We start from the raw sequence: 13,920 nt of genomic DNA, 5'->3' as shown, positions 1-13,920 counted from the left end.
TCGAACTCCTGACCTCAGGTGATCCGCCCACTTCGGCCTCCCAAAGTGCTGGGATTACAGGCATGAGCCACCGCGCCCAGCCGCCTTGGCCTCTCAAAGTGCTGGGATTACAGGCGTGAGCCACCATGCCCAGCCTAAACCATATTTTCTTTTTTTTTTTTGGAGACAGAGTCTCGCTCTGTTGCCCAGGCTGGAGTGCAGTGGCACGATCTTGGCTCACGGCAAGCTCTGCCTCCCGGGTTCATGCTATTCTCCTGCCTCAGCCTCCCGAGTAGCTGGGACTACAGGCGCCCGCCACCATGCCCAGCTAATTTTTTGTGTTTTTAGTAGAGACGGGGTTTCACCATGTTAGCCAGGATGGTCTCGATCTTCTGACCTTGTGATCCGCCCGCCTTGGCCTCCCAAAGTGCTGGGATTACAGGCGTGAGCCACCGTGCCTGGCCTAAACCATATTTTTTAAGTGAAAATTTGAATAGAAAAAGGAAAAGCATATTCATAGTACTGCGCCACCCAAACACAGCTGACATTTTGATCTATTTCTTTGTTCTTTTGTAGTGTTTTTAAAAAACATTTTATCATATTGCATATACAGTTTTTAAATCTTTTTTGTCCCATAAATGAAATCTTATAAACTTTTTTTTTTACTTACGTATGATAGAAGGGGTCAGTATGTGAACAAAGGTATTATACCTTCCTCCCATGATCAAAATACACTGACAGATTTGGAAGATACAATAAAGCATATCAGGTAGAAAAAAAAACCCTTTCTGTAACCCTACCACCTAGTAATTTGATGAAATTTCTTCCGTCTTCTATCTTTAGTTTTCTTCTCTGCAAAATAACTTGCAAGATTATTTTTACCTTTGTATTAAGTCTTCAATGTTCACAAAGGTATTTGCATTTCCCTTAATTATTTACTGTTTAGAAGAATTTGGGTAGTTAGCACCCTTGATTGAGAAGTCGAGGCAAACCTTTGTGGGGAGAGTTAGACTTTTTTAGGTTGTTTATGTTTGGGGACTATTTTAATTAAGTAGTACCATGTGAGGATCTTGGTGCAGGAAGTCTTCTGTGTTTAGGATCATTTCCTCTCAGCTGGTTCCTGGAGTTTTAGAAGGGCATATCCACTCTCTTGCAGACCATCCTTCCTGCTGCTGCCCAGGATGTTTATTACCGGGATGAGATTGGCAATGTTTCCACCAGCCACCTCCTTATTTTGGATGACTCTGTAGAGATGGAAATCCGGCCTCGCTTCCCTCTCTTTGGCGGGTGGAAGACCCATTACATCGTTGGCTACAACCTCCCAAGCTATGAGTACCTCTATAATTTGGGTCAGTCTTCAATAGTAAGGGAGAAACTAACCTTTTCTTTAATTTCGTGAATTTTTTTTCTTTCAATTATCAGTCTTTATAGATGGGGTGTGTTTATTTGTCATTCTGAGGAAGGCTGGTTTATCAGGAACAACTTTTTATAAGTGGGTACGAGTTAGTATTGTAAAAGTAATACATGCATGTGATAGTCAATCCGAACAGTATGTAAAAGTCTTCTTCTTACTTGCAGTTCTGTCATCAGATGGAACCGCTGAAATTCCTTTAAATAGTTTTTGAGTTATTTAAAAAATGAAAATTCAGAGAATAATAAAAAACACTTTTATATGAACACCCAGAACTAATGATTGAAAACATTTTGTCATATTTTCTTCAAGTCTTTCTTTTTTTTGAGACGGAGTCTCACTCTTGCCACCCAGGCTGGAGTGGAATGGTGCGATTTTGGCTCACTGCAACCTCCACCTCCCGGTTCAAGCGATTCTCCTGCCTCAGCCTCCTGAGTAGCTGGGATTATAGGTGCCCACCACCACGCTCAGCTAATTTTTTGTATTTCTAGTAGAGACGGGGTTTCACCATGTTGGCCAGGTTGGTCTTGAACTCCTGACCTCAGGTGATCCATAGGCCTCGGCCTCCCAAAGTGCTAGGATTATAGGTGACAGCCACCATGCCTGGCCAAGTCTTTTTTTTAAACCTTTTTACTGAAAAATAAGATACAGAAAACCATACAAAAAATGTATAGCTCAGTGAATTATTATGAGGAAGACCTTGTGCCGCTCCCCACCCCCTCCCGTCAAGAAATCAAAATTTGCTAGCTACTCAAAAAGTGTTCCATGTACCTCTTCCTTCTCAAAGTCACTGCCCTGACTTTGAGTAATCACTTTCTTGAATATCTTTGTAGTTTTATCACCCAAGTGTATATCTCTACATACTGTACCTTAGTTTTGCCCTTTTCAATCTATTCAATTTGCCTTATCTATTAGTCTGCAGTTAATACCTACATCTGTTTTTCTTGGCTTGATCTCCGCTCACTGCAACCTCTGCCTCCTGGGTTCAAGCGATTCTCTTGCCTCAGCCTCCCGAGTAGCTGAGACTACAGGCACCCGCCATCATGCCTGGTTATTTTTTGTATTTTTAGTAGAGATGGGGTTTAACTACGTTGGTCAGGCAGGTTTTGAACTCCTGACCTCAAGTGATCTGCTCGCCTTGGCCTCCCAAAGTGCTGGGATTATAGGTGTAAGCCACTGTGCCAGGCCTGTTTTTTCATTTAAAACTTTTCTGGGAGGCTGAGGTGGGAGGATTGCTTGCGCTCAGGAGTTTGAGACCAGCCGGGGCAACATGGTGAAAACAGGTCTCTACAAAAAAATTTTTAAAAATGAAAAATTATCTGGCTCACACCTGTAGTCTCAGCTACTCGGGAGGCTGAGGCAGGAGTAACACTTGAGCCCAGGAAGTTCCCTTTAGCCTGGGTGACAGAGCAAGACCCTGTCTCTAAAAAATAATTAAAGTTGCTGTTCTTTGCATTTATGTTAAAGCATTATTGTTTGTTGTTATTCACTCTAATCCATCTTAATCAGCCTTAATTCCTAAAATGCCTCTTTTATTTCTAAATTTTTTTCCTGATTTCTATCATTTTTCTGAATTTTTCTTTTTTTTTTTTTCTGTCTCACTCTGTCGCCGAGGCTGGAGTGCAGTGGAGCGATCTCAGTTCACTGTAACCTCCCAGGCTGGAGTGTATTGGCGCGATCTCAGCTCATTGCAACCTCCGCCTCCTGGGTTCAAGAGATTCTCCTGCCTCAGCTTCTGGAGTAGCTGGGACTACAGGCGTGCGCCACTACGCCCAGCTAATTTTTTATTTTTAGTAGAGATGGGGTTTCACTATGTTGGCCAGGCTGGTCTCGAACTCCTGACCTCAGGTGATCCACCCGCCTCAGCCTCCCAAAGTGCTGGGATTACAGGAGTGAGCCACCGTGCCTGGCCTGAATTTTTCTAATTATTGTTTACATTGTTCTTGCATGACTTACATGATTTTATTAATACCTTTAGCTTGTTTTGGAATAGCAGGAGCAGTCTCCTGGTTCGTTTTTATGGGCGTCTTGCTGGCATGTTTTCATTTTCTTACAGGGGTGTTCTTGTTTTCATCCCATTTTTCTTATATAACTTAATCTTTTTTTTTTTTTTTTTTTTTTTGAGATGGAGTCTTGCACTGTTTCCCAGGCTGGAGTACGGTGGCACAATCTCAGCTCACTGCAACCTCCACCTCCTGGGTTCAAGTGATTTTCTTACCTCAGCTTCCCAAGTTGCTGGGATTACAGGCATGTGCCACCACACCCGGCTAATTTTTATAGTTTTAGTAGAGATGGGGTTTCACCATGTTGGCCAGGCTGGTCTTGAACTCCTGACCTCAGGTGATCTGCCTGCCTCTGCCTCCCAAAGTACTGGGATTACAGGCATGAGCCACTGTCTGTTGATCATTTTTAATGTGACCTTTCCGAAGGAGGGATGGTTTAGAGTGGCTTTTGTACCTTCCCAGATCTCTGCTATTTTAGTGCAAATACATGTGGCTTGCTTTCTGAGCTTTCCTCTGTGCGGTTTTTGAGTTCCATTGTCCCTATCATGCTCATTTTTGATTGTGTTGAGCAGTTTCTCCTCACTGTAGGGCACTGTCCCAGAAGGGGAGTTCTACTCTCAGGGACTAGACTGCTGCAGACTCGTAGACCTTCTGCAGGCCCGTTTCACTCACCATTAGGCAGGGCACAACTGCTCCGAGTTTCAGCCACTCCTCACACTGGCCTGCTGTGCTCTCTAGGGAATCCCGGTTGTGTGTTTTGGGGTTCTGCTGTTCTCAAGCCCATCAGTTGCCCTGTTTCTTCTGTCTGCGTTCTCCTTCACAGACACTGATAACGTGAAGGTCTTGTGGCTGTCGGTGTTTTGACCCCCATCCCTGTCTCTGTGTTATGGGGTTCAGTAGAGATATACTTTGTTGCCTGGTTTTGTTGTAAACATGGTCCGTGGGTTTTTGGTTTTGTTGTCTACTTGCTCTGTCTTTATGTGAGCCCCTGTACTTCTTTCTCTCCTGCCCATTTGATCCGTTTCCCACATCATTGCTTATGCTTGCTCGATCCTTCAGGTGACCAGTATGCACTGAAGATGAGGTTTGTGGACCATGTGTTTGATGAACAAGTGATAGATTCTCTGACTGTGAAGATCATCCTGCCTGAAGGAGCCAAGTGAGTGTGACTGTTCCTCTCCTTTGCACCCGATTTCTCTGGTTGTACCCTTGTGGTACCCTAAGGAGAGCCTATGTTCTAGGGGCACAGTCTTTGTGTCACTTTTCTCTAGATTTACTTTATCAGGGAACATCTACTTGGCCTCTCTTGAGTCACATGTCCACTCTGACTGCCAGAATGAGAGACCCCTTGATTTTCTTCCTGTGGAGAATGTTCCATAGTGGAAGAGTAGTTCCTCATGCAAATCCAGGCTGTGCTGTTTACCAGGAGAAGGGACAGTGGGCCTGGGCAGACAAAAGCAGGACATGTCCCCTGCCCCGTAAGAAGCTCTTATTCATGTGAAAAGAAAGAACATTCAGAACAGCTCTTGAGGCATCTGTTCAAGCCTCCCAGGGACTCACTGGGTAGGATGTACAGGAGAGCTGTGTCAACTTTGTGACTCCAAGGAGTGGGGCCAGTACCGGTGAGAACTTGGGAGTGGAGGATTCAGAGGGACAGTTGTTGCCCCAGCAGACAAGGGCTTTAAAACAAAGGGCTTTCTGGCACTGGCTCCCCTGTCTCAAGAGAGTGGGTGTTCTCCATAGCTGGGAAGGGAGCAGAGTGGAGGAGTGTGAATTTAGTGATCTTGAAAGGCCCCTTAGCCTTGGAATTCTCTGATCCTAAATCTGGTTTATTGATGTAGTTGGTTGGAGGCTATATTTTATTCCCATCTTCTTCCAGGAACATTGAAATTGATAGTCCCTATGAAATCAGCCGTGCCCCAGATGAGCTGCACTACACCTATCTGGACACATTTGGCCGCCCTGTGATTGTTGCCTACAAGAAAAACCTGGTAGAACAGCACATTCAGGACATTGTGGTGAGTGGCTCCACTGTTTGCCTTCCATGGCGTCTTCCCCAGACAGTGGGCTCTGGGGCCAAGAACTCACTCTCTGTCCCTCCTTGGGCTGGAGTCATTTGAGCTCATGGCGTCTTCTGGTCTTGGGGTGGGGCAGCAGGTCGAGTGGGCCAGCCTGGGTGAGTCTAGGCTCCCGTGTCCCTACAGCCCCGATGAAGCCTGTCCTCTTGCTTCTCCCAGGTCCACTACACGTTCAACAAGGTGCTCATGCTGCAGGAGCCCCTGCTGGTGGTGGCGGCCTTCTACATCCTGTTCTTCACCGTTATCATCTATGTTCGGCTGGACTTCTCCATCACCAAGGTACCGTCTCAGCCTTCTTCCTGCTTGTCATTTGTGTCCTTGGTAATATTTCACCAGCTTGAGCACTGATCCTCACAGTGAGCCCAGGGCAGGACGCCATGGCCAAAAGACCCCTGCCTGTACTCATCCTTGGTGGAAGGGTACTTTGTTTTTGTTGCTTGTGGTCACCAGCACAGGAGGTTAAGTCCCTGCTTCTGTCTTGCTTTGGCTCTGGAGACAGAGTAACTTGGATGCTCAGTTGAGGTAGGAAAAACATGAAAAGATTGGTGCTTATTTAGCTGTTTTGCTTCTTGTTATTCAGTGGAACTTGGAGGTGGAAGTCCCCTCTTAGTCCCCTCTCCCTCCCCACCTCCCCCTTGGTGATTCCTTGTTGGGAGCAGAAACCACTGACCTGGCCCCGTCAGCACCGTTCTCCCCACCCCCACTCTCTGCTCCCTGACAGGCTCCGTGGCTCCCTGGTCCTCCCCAGGCTGCACTGCTGTTATCCTCAGGTCATTCTCTTGCTCTTTTCTTCCTTCCTTCCTCCATTTCTCATTCTCTCATTGTTCCTTAGGGCTCTTGGCGCCATGCCCCAGGGTAGGCACTAGTACCAGGCACTTATTGTAGTCAGGTGGGTGAGGCCTGGTGGAGGAGATGAGCACAGCTGGTGCTTGAGGACTGTGGAATGTGATGATAGGCACAGCGTATGTTTTTTTTTGAGATGGAGTCTCGCTCTGTTGCCATGCTGGAGTGCAGTGGCGCGATCTCCATTCACTGCAACCTCTGCCTCCCGGGTTCGAGCGATTCTTCTGCCTCAGCCTCCTGTGTAGCTGGGACCACAGGTGCGCACCAAGGGTGTGCTTCTAGTGGGGCAACTTGGGAGGCCCCAAGGCTACCCTGAGGAGGTGACAGGCAAAGAAGGTGGGGAAGGGCATTCAGTTGGAGGGGCTGATGTTTGTGAGACAGCAGGGAGGGGTTTTGGTAGGACCTGTGAGCAAAGATGTTGATCCAGCCGAACTGTGTGGGTCCACTTACATGCAGATTTTTTTCTTTTCGTTTTCTTTTTTTTTTTTTTTTTTCCTGAGACGGAGTCTTGCTCTGTTGCCCAGGCTGGAGTGCAGTGGTGCGCTCTCGGCTTGCTGCAACCTCCACCTCCTGGGTTCGAACAATTCTCCTGCCTTGGCCTCTCAAATAGCTGGGACTACAGGTACGTGCCACCACGCCCGGCTAATTTTTTGTATTTTTAGTAGAGACGGGGTTTCACCGTGTTAGGATGGTCTCAATCTCCTGACCTCGTGATCCACCCGCCTCGGCCTCCCAAAGTGCTGGGATTACAGGCATGAGACACCGTGCCTGGTCAGATTTTTATAATCAAATGCAGATAGGAAATACAATACTCAATACAGTGTTTGAGGGATCTGAAACCAAATATGTGGAGGGCTGACTTTTTGTATACTTGGGTTTAACAGGGCTGACTACAGGACTTGAGTATGTGCAGATAGTCGGAGATGGGGGGGGCGGGGGCTCGAGGAATAACTGTGTGTGTGTGCGTGTGTGTGTGTAATTATTTCTGCTGAATCATTGGAGGTTAAGTTGCAGACGTTGTGCCCCTTTACCCTTGAATAGTTGAGCATGTGTGTAGCCTGAGAGCAAGGGTATTCTCTTACATAATCACAATACAATGATCAAATTCAGGAAATGTAATGTTGCCAAAAATCTGGTAGAACAGCACGTTCAGAACTTTGTGGTGTGTTCTGCCTTCTGTGCCTTCTTCCTCAAAGAATGGGTAATGTAATTGTCCATTAGTTAGTTAATACTATTAACTGGCCAGTTAATTAGTATTGTTGACCAACATCCAGTCCATAATTTTGCTGACTGTCCCCCGATCAATCACAGCTCACTGCAGCCTCGAACTCCTGGGCTCAAGCCATCCTCCCACCTCATCCTCCCAAGTAGTTTGGGACTACAGGAGCATACCATCATGCCCAGCTAATTAAAAAAATGTTTTTTTTTTTCTCGAGACAGAGTCTCACTCTGTTACCCAGGCTGGAGTGCAGTGGCACGATCAGGGCTCACTGCAGCCTCGACCTCCTGGGCTAAAGAGATCCTACCATCTCAGCTCCCTGAGTAGCTGGGACTACAAGCATGCACCACCATGCCCAGCTAATTTTCTGTATTTTTATTAGAGATGGGGTTTTGCCATGTTGGCTAGGCTGGTCTCGAACTCCTGGACTCAAGCAATCTGCCTGCCTTGGCCTTCTACAATGTTGGGATTACAGGTGTGAGCCACTGCACCTGGCCAAAATATTTTTTTGTAGAGACGGAGTCTCATTATGTTACCCAGGCTGGTCTTGAACGCCTGACCTCAAGTGATCCTCCTGCCTCAGCTGCCCAAAGTGTGGGGATTATAGGTGTGACCCACCATTCCTGGTCCTTTCTTTGTGTTTAATAACCTTGACATTTGTGGTGTAGAGACCAGTTTTATAGAATGTCCCTTAATTTTGGTTTATCTAATGTTTCCTGCTGATTAAATGGGCAAGACTGCTGTAATGTATATGCAGGGCACACTGACATTATCATCCTTGTTCACATCTATCTGTCTGCCTTACTGGACTGTGAAGTGAAATGTCTGCTTCATCTTTTTTTTTTTTTTTTTTTTTTGAGATGGAGTTTCGCTCTGTCGCCCAGGCTGGAGTGCAGTGGTGCGATCTCGGCTCACTGCAACCTCCGCCTCCTGGGTTCAGGTGACTCTCCTGCCTCAGCCTCCTGAGTAGCTGAGATTACAGGTGCCCGCCACCATGCCCGGCTAATTTTTTTTTCTATTTTTAGTAGAGATGGGATGTCACCATATTGGTCAGGCTGGTCTTGAACTCCTGACCTCGTGATCTGCCCACCTTGGCCTCCCAAAGTGCTGGGATTACAGGCATGAGCCACCAGGCCCGGCTGGTCTGCTCATCTTTATGGCCCTAGTTTTGCCTATTGCTGAACCTGGTCCAGATTAGGTATCAGTAGGGGTTTGACTTTGACTTTCCAAGAAGGTGGCATTTCATTTTTGGATGGCTGGTGGTGGCAGATGTTCTTTGGGAGATAAGGTCAGAGTGGACCCAAGCCTGGATGTTGTCACACATGGTGCCTCTCCTTCCTTCAGGATCCAGCCGCAGAAGCCAGGATGAAGGTAGCCTGCATCACAGAGCAGGTCTTGACCCTGGTCAACAAGAGAATAGGCCTTTACCGTCACTTTGACGAGACCGTCAATAGGTACAAGCAATCCCGGGACATCTCCACCCTCAACAGTGGCAAGAAGAGCCTGGAGACTGAACACAAGGCCTTGACCAGTGAGATTTCACTGCTGCAGTCCAGGCTGAAGACAGAGGGCTCTGATCTGTGCGACAGAGTAAGTGTCGGGCATCACAGAGTTGCTTGGCTTGGGGCCCTCCATGCCTCACTGCTCTGTCTAGGGCAGACACTGGGCAGCTCTCTTGCTTACCTGCATGCTTGTGGGATGAGACTGCATCTGGCCATAGCTTTTCATGTGGTGCCAGTCCTTGTGGAGGAAAAAGGGATTTTTGGGGTCCTGCTGTGAGCTGGGTGTGGAGGAAGCTCTGCTAGCCTCGTCAGCACTGTGTGCCCTTGTGGCCAGTATTGAGAGTAGCTGCATCCTCTCCTGGAGGCCAGACTGTTCTAGGTCCCAGGCTGCTTATGGTGTGGTAAAATGAACCTAGACTTTAGAATCAATAGGTTTGAATCCAGGCTCTGATTCAGAGTTTGTAAACCTGGCCAAGTCACCTAACTTCTGTGCCTCAGTTTCCTCATCTATAAAATGGGAATGCTGTTAGCCCCTCATAGGGGTTCTGAGTGTGAAATGAGTTAATGCATGCAAAATATTCAGAACCCTGTCCTGATACAAGCTATGTAAAGGAGTTATCTGTAAATGAGGACAGTAACCTTTTCGCAGAGGTGCCCCTCAGAGTCACTGACTCCCCTGTCCACTCCCTGGCATTCCCTCTCCTCACTCTGTGTGAATTTCCTCATAGCACCTACCACTTTTTTTGTTGTTTGTTTTTGAGACAGGGTTTCACTCTGTCGCCCATGCTGGAGTGTAGTGGCGCAATCTCCGCTCACTGCAAGCCCCACCTCCAGGCTCAAGCGATCCTTCCACCTCAAGTAGCTGGGATCACAGGTGCACACCACCATGCCTGGCTAATTTTTTGTAGAGATGGGGTTTCGCCATGTTGCCCAGGCTGGTCTTGAACTCCTGAGCCCAAGTGTTCTGCCTGCCTTGGCCTCCAAAGTACTGGAATTACAGATGTGAGCCACCGTGCCTGGCCCACGCCTACCACTTTCTGAAACAATTTATTCTTCTACTTAAGTGTTAATTATATGTCAGCATCTGCGGACAAGATCCCTTATCTGTCCTTAGTGCTGTTTTCTGGAACCTAGAATTGTGCCGCGCGACATGGCTCACTAAACATTTGTTGAATGTTGAATGAATGTGACTATACCAGTCCTCAATGTGACATACAGTAGGTGACAATGCCTGTCACCCCCCCTTCCCTTGCCATTGATCTTTTGCCTAATTGAATCCCTGGAACTGATTTGACAAGCTGCAGGGAGAGAAGTGATGTTCATAGAGGAGCTGTTATGTGCCAGGGGGCATGATAGATGCTGCCAAGTAGTTTCATACTCAGTCCTCAGAGTCCTAGAATGGAGATGAGGCCCAGGGATGGTGCAGGGCTTGTTCACAAGGGCGTAAGAACGGGGCTTGTGGGTGGTGAAGTTGGCATTTGAAGCCAGGCCTATCTTCCTCCATAGCCAGCCCTGCTGCCCTGGGACACTGTGCTGTTGGCTGCATTTGTGGCTGATACCTGTGGAGCTCTGGGGTCTGTAGGCCTGGGAGATGGTGGGGCCTGCTGAGTGGGGTGGGAGGACAGCTCACAAGTCCTGCCCTGCTCTTGCCTCGGCCAGGTGAGCGAAATGCAGAAGCTGGATGCACAGGTCAAGGAGCTGGTGCTGAAGTCGGCGGTGGAGGCTGAGCGCCTGGTGGCTGGCAAGCTCAAGAAAGACACGTACATTGAGAATGAGAAGCTCATCTCAGGAAAGCGCCAGGAGCTGGTCACCAAGATCGACCACATCCTGGATGCCCTGTAGCCCCTGCCCACATCCTCCAGGGGGCCCAGGGTGCCTGCACTTTGCCGTGGCAGGCAGAGTGGGTGGTAGTGGGAGGTTGTGCATGGAGGCCAGTGAAAGCTATGGAGGCCAGTGAAAGCTGACATCTGTAAAAGGCCTTCAAGGAAGAGAAACCAGGCTCTGCGTCAGGCAGCGTGAGCTTGCCGTTTGTCCTTAACTCTTTCTTTTTTTTTTTCAAAAAAGAAAACTTTAAAAAAACTCCCATTAAAAACAAAACATCTTTGTGTTTTGAACAAAGGAATTTTCAATATTTGATTGGTATTCTGTTCTGAAGTCTAGGATATTTTTTCAGCCTATAAAGCCCCCTGTTTTATGCCCTTCTAATTGTGATGTTTGGGTATTGTGTGAGTGCATGTGTTTTTTGTTTTTTTTTAAAAGCATGTGTGAACAAATGGAAATAAAGCAGGGACTGTGAACATTTGTTTTTGGTCTGTTGAAGATCTCTCATAATTTAATTCTTAATTTTGGGAATAGTGCTTTTATCAAGTGCTTTTTATTCATTAAATAATGGATTTGCTTCTCAGCAGGTTTGCAAGGCAAGCATTTACATTTTACATATTAGAACACTGAGGTATTCTAGTACCAGAGTGTTGAAAGTGGTGCCAGAGTGTTGAAAGAGTTGACATGGCTTAGGTCACAGAATGGAGTAGTGGAGTGAGGCCTCCATTTTTGTAGTTTTTGCATCCTTCCTGTGAGTCATGTTTTACTCAGCATCAAGGAAACAGTGATGAGCAAAGCAGAGATGGTTCCTCTCAAGAGGCAAGGGATTGAAAGGTCATGTGGGGAATCGACAGTGCCAGTGAGTGCCAGGCTTTCTGCCCCTCTTTCCTCTCTGCAGGAGTTCACTCCCTGTGTCCACCTAATGAATTCCTGCTCAGCCTCAGGCTGTGTTACTTAAGGTTACTGTGTCAGGGAGCCATCCATGGCCTGCCACACTCAGTCAAGTCCTGTGGTACCCTCTCGTTTTCCTTTGTACCTCTTCTCCACCTCATATACCACAGTTGGAATGTGTGTGATTACTGAACTAGCTTCAATAGGGCAGGGGTTTTATCTTTTATGCTCATCTTTATGTTAACAGCTAGGTGTTCAGACCAATCTATGACACGTAGTTGGGTTATTGAATGTTTGCATGAGTGGCTTACAAACAGCTTAAATATTGGCAGGTGGGTTGAGGGATTACTGGGGAAGTCTGTAGAAGACCAGTTGTGAGGAACTGATGCTGAATTCTGTTTCAGACATGGCAAAATGGAGGTGCTCGGGACATCCAAGTGGGAATGTCCCTGGGCAGGTGGATATTCAGGCCTGGAATTCTAAGGTCTGGTGTGCAAGTGGTAAATGTGGGGCTGCCGGGCCTAGACATGGTTATGGAAAAGGTGAGAAGGAGGCTGTGGGAGGGGACAGTGCCTAGGAAGGGTATAGAATAAGAAGAGATCCAGAACTGAATATTAAGACGACAAAGTAATAGTGGCCACCTGGGTTGACAAAGACCAGGACTCTCCTTACCTGGGACGAGAAAGACCAGGACTGTGGTGTCATGAAGCCAAGTGGAAAAATGTTTCCAGGAGTGAACCATCTGAGGCTGAAGAGACCGAGCAGTGCCTTTTGGCTGTAGGAGTGGATCACTGAAGCCTTTTACCCATTGGTGACTTGAGAACTGTGTTGGTGTGGGGATGGGAATTGGACGGAAGTGAGACTTAACTTTGAGTCCTGACAAAGCATTTCGCAAACAGGCTGGGAAAGGGATGAGTGAGGGCCTTCAGGAGGCTGTGCTGCTTGAATGTTCTACTCTAAGGTGGGGGACACCAGGTGTGTTGAATGCCATTGGGAAAGATCCAGTTGAAAATGAGAAGTTGAACATAGGGATTAGGAGATTGTGCAGGGGGAAAATGGGGGATCCAAGGACAGTGGAAGGATGGGAGGAGCAAGAAGGAAGACCCTCCAGAGTCGTGCTCTGCAGTCGGATCCCTGGATGGAAATCCCAGGCCTGCCGCTCTGTGACCTCAGGCAAGTCTTTCCGTGCAAAATGGAGTAGGGCTGTTACCTGCTTCCTAGGATGGCTGTGTGGGTCACATGCTGTCATAATGCAAGGTGGCGTATAGCAAATGCTTGTTAAACAGCGACGGTCTCGCCGAGCTCTGGCCTGAGCCGGGGGCAGAGGGTTGGTCCTGTCCTGGGGGTTGGAAGCCGTGGAGGCCACGTTTAATCAGTGTTCACAGTGGTGTGCCCGTGGACCTGGCCTCACGCACGCCCGGCCTTGGGAGCCCCTGCGGGAGGGTGCATACCCTGACCTGCCCGAGAGGCGTCTGCCGCAGCCCCTGCTTCCCTAGGGAACCCCCGGGCGGCTGTGCCTCACGGAGGGGCCCTGCTTTACCGCGGCTGCATGCCACCTCGGGCCATTTGGTCAGCTGCTTCACCAGCTCTCTTCATCCTCTTACTCTCCCTGAATCTTTTTCTCCGTTTTTTGGAGCAGTCAGAAAGCTTGGCCGAAATCAAGAGAACTCGCTGGGCCCGCGTGCAGATTGATGGGCGCCCTCTGCTGGGCCGGCGGGCCTCTCGCAGGCCTGAGGAGCGAGCTGCGCCTGCGCCCTGGTGTCCCTTCGTAACACTGTGGCACGTCACTAGGGGGCACCGGGGAGTATGGGCGAAATCGCAGGCGCAGACGGCGGGCTCGGGCTAGGAAAGTCGCGCATGCGTGGGGCTGCTCCTAATTTAAAGGCAGCGCGGCTCCAACAGAACCAAAGCCAATTCTCCGGCTGTGGCGCCACCTACGGGTGTGGGCTCGTAAACGGCCTCCTCTGGCCGGACTAGGACTGGGTCTGGGGTCGGCGGGCTCAGGAACACTGGGCTGCTGAGGGGCTTAGCCATGGGGACCTGGGCTCTCAGCTGCCCTGGAAAGCCACAGGGCTAGCTGGGCTGGCCAAGGCCGGTGGCTCCCCTAGCATCCTGTGGTGGGTGCATCCCTGGGCCCAGTGGGGCATCCGGCGCTGCCCTCCCCACCTACGGG

At 48.6% G+C, this 13,920-nt stretch overlaps 1 protein-coding gene across 1 annotated transcript in view; it reads left to right on the top strand.

Moving 5' to 3' along the window:
- RPN1 (ribophorin I) overlaps positions 1–11,127 on the top strand; it is a 30,739-nt gene extending 19,612 nt beyond the window's left edge. The window contains 6 exon segments of the mRNA NM_001280255.1: positions 1,136–1,328; positions 4,453–4,552; positions 5,273–5,411; positions 5,631–5,750; positions 8,878–9,123; positions 10,695–11,127. Coding sequence (NP_001267184.1) covers positions 1,136–1,328; positions 4,453–4,552; positions 5,273–5,411; positions 5,631–5,750; positions 8,878–9,123; positions 10,695–10,877 — 981 coding nt within the window. The 3' untranslated portion in view covers positions 10,878–11,127.
- The last annotated feature ends 2,793 nt before the right edge of the window (positions 11,128–13,920 follow it).

The sequence above is a fragment of the Pan troglodytes genome, chromosome 2, assembly GCF_028858775.2.
Source record: "Pan troglodytes isolate AG18354 chromosome 2, NHGRI_mPanTro3-v2.0_pri, whole genome shotgun sequence".
Lineage (NCBI taxonomy): Eukaryota > Metazoa > Chordata > Mammalia > Primates > Hominidae > Pan > Pan troglodytes.
This window is presented reverse-complemented; position numbering and strand designations above follow the sequence as displayed.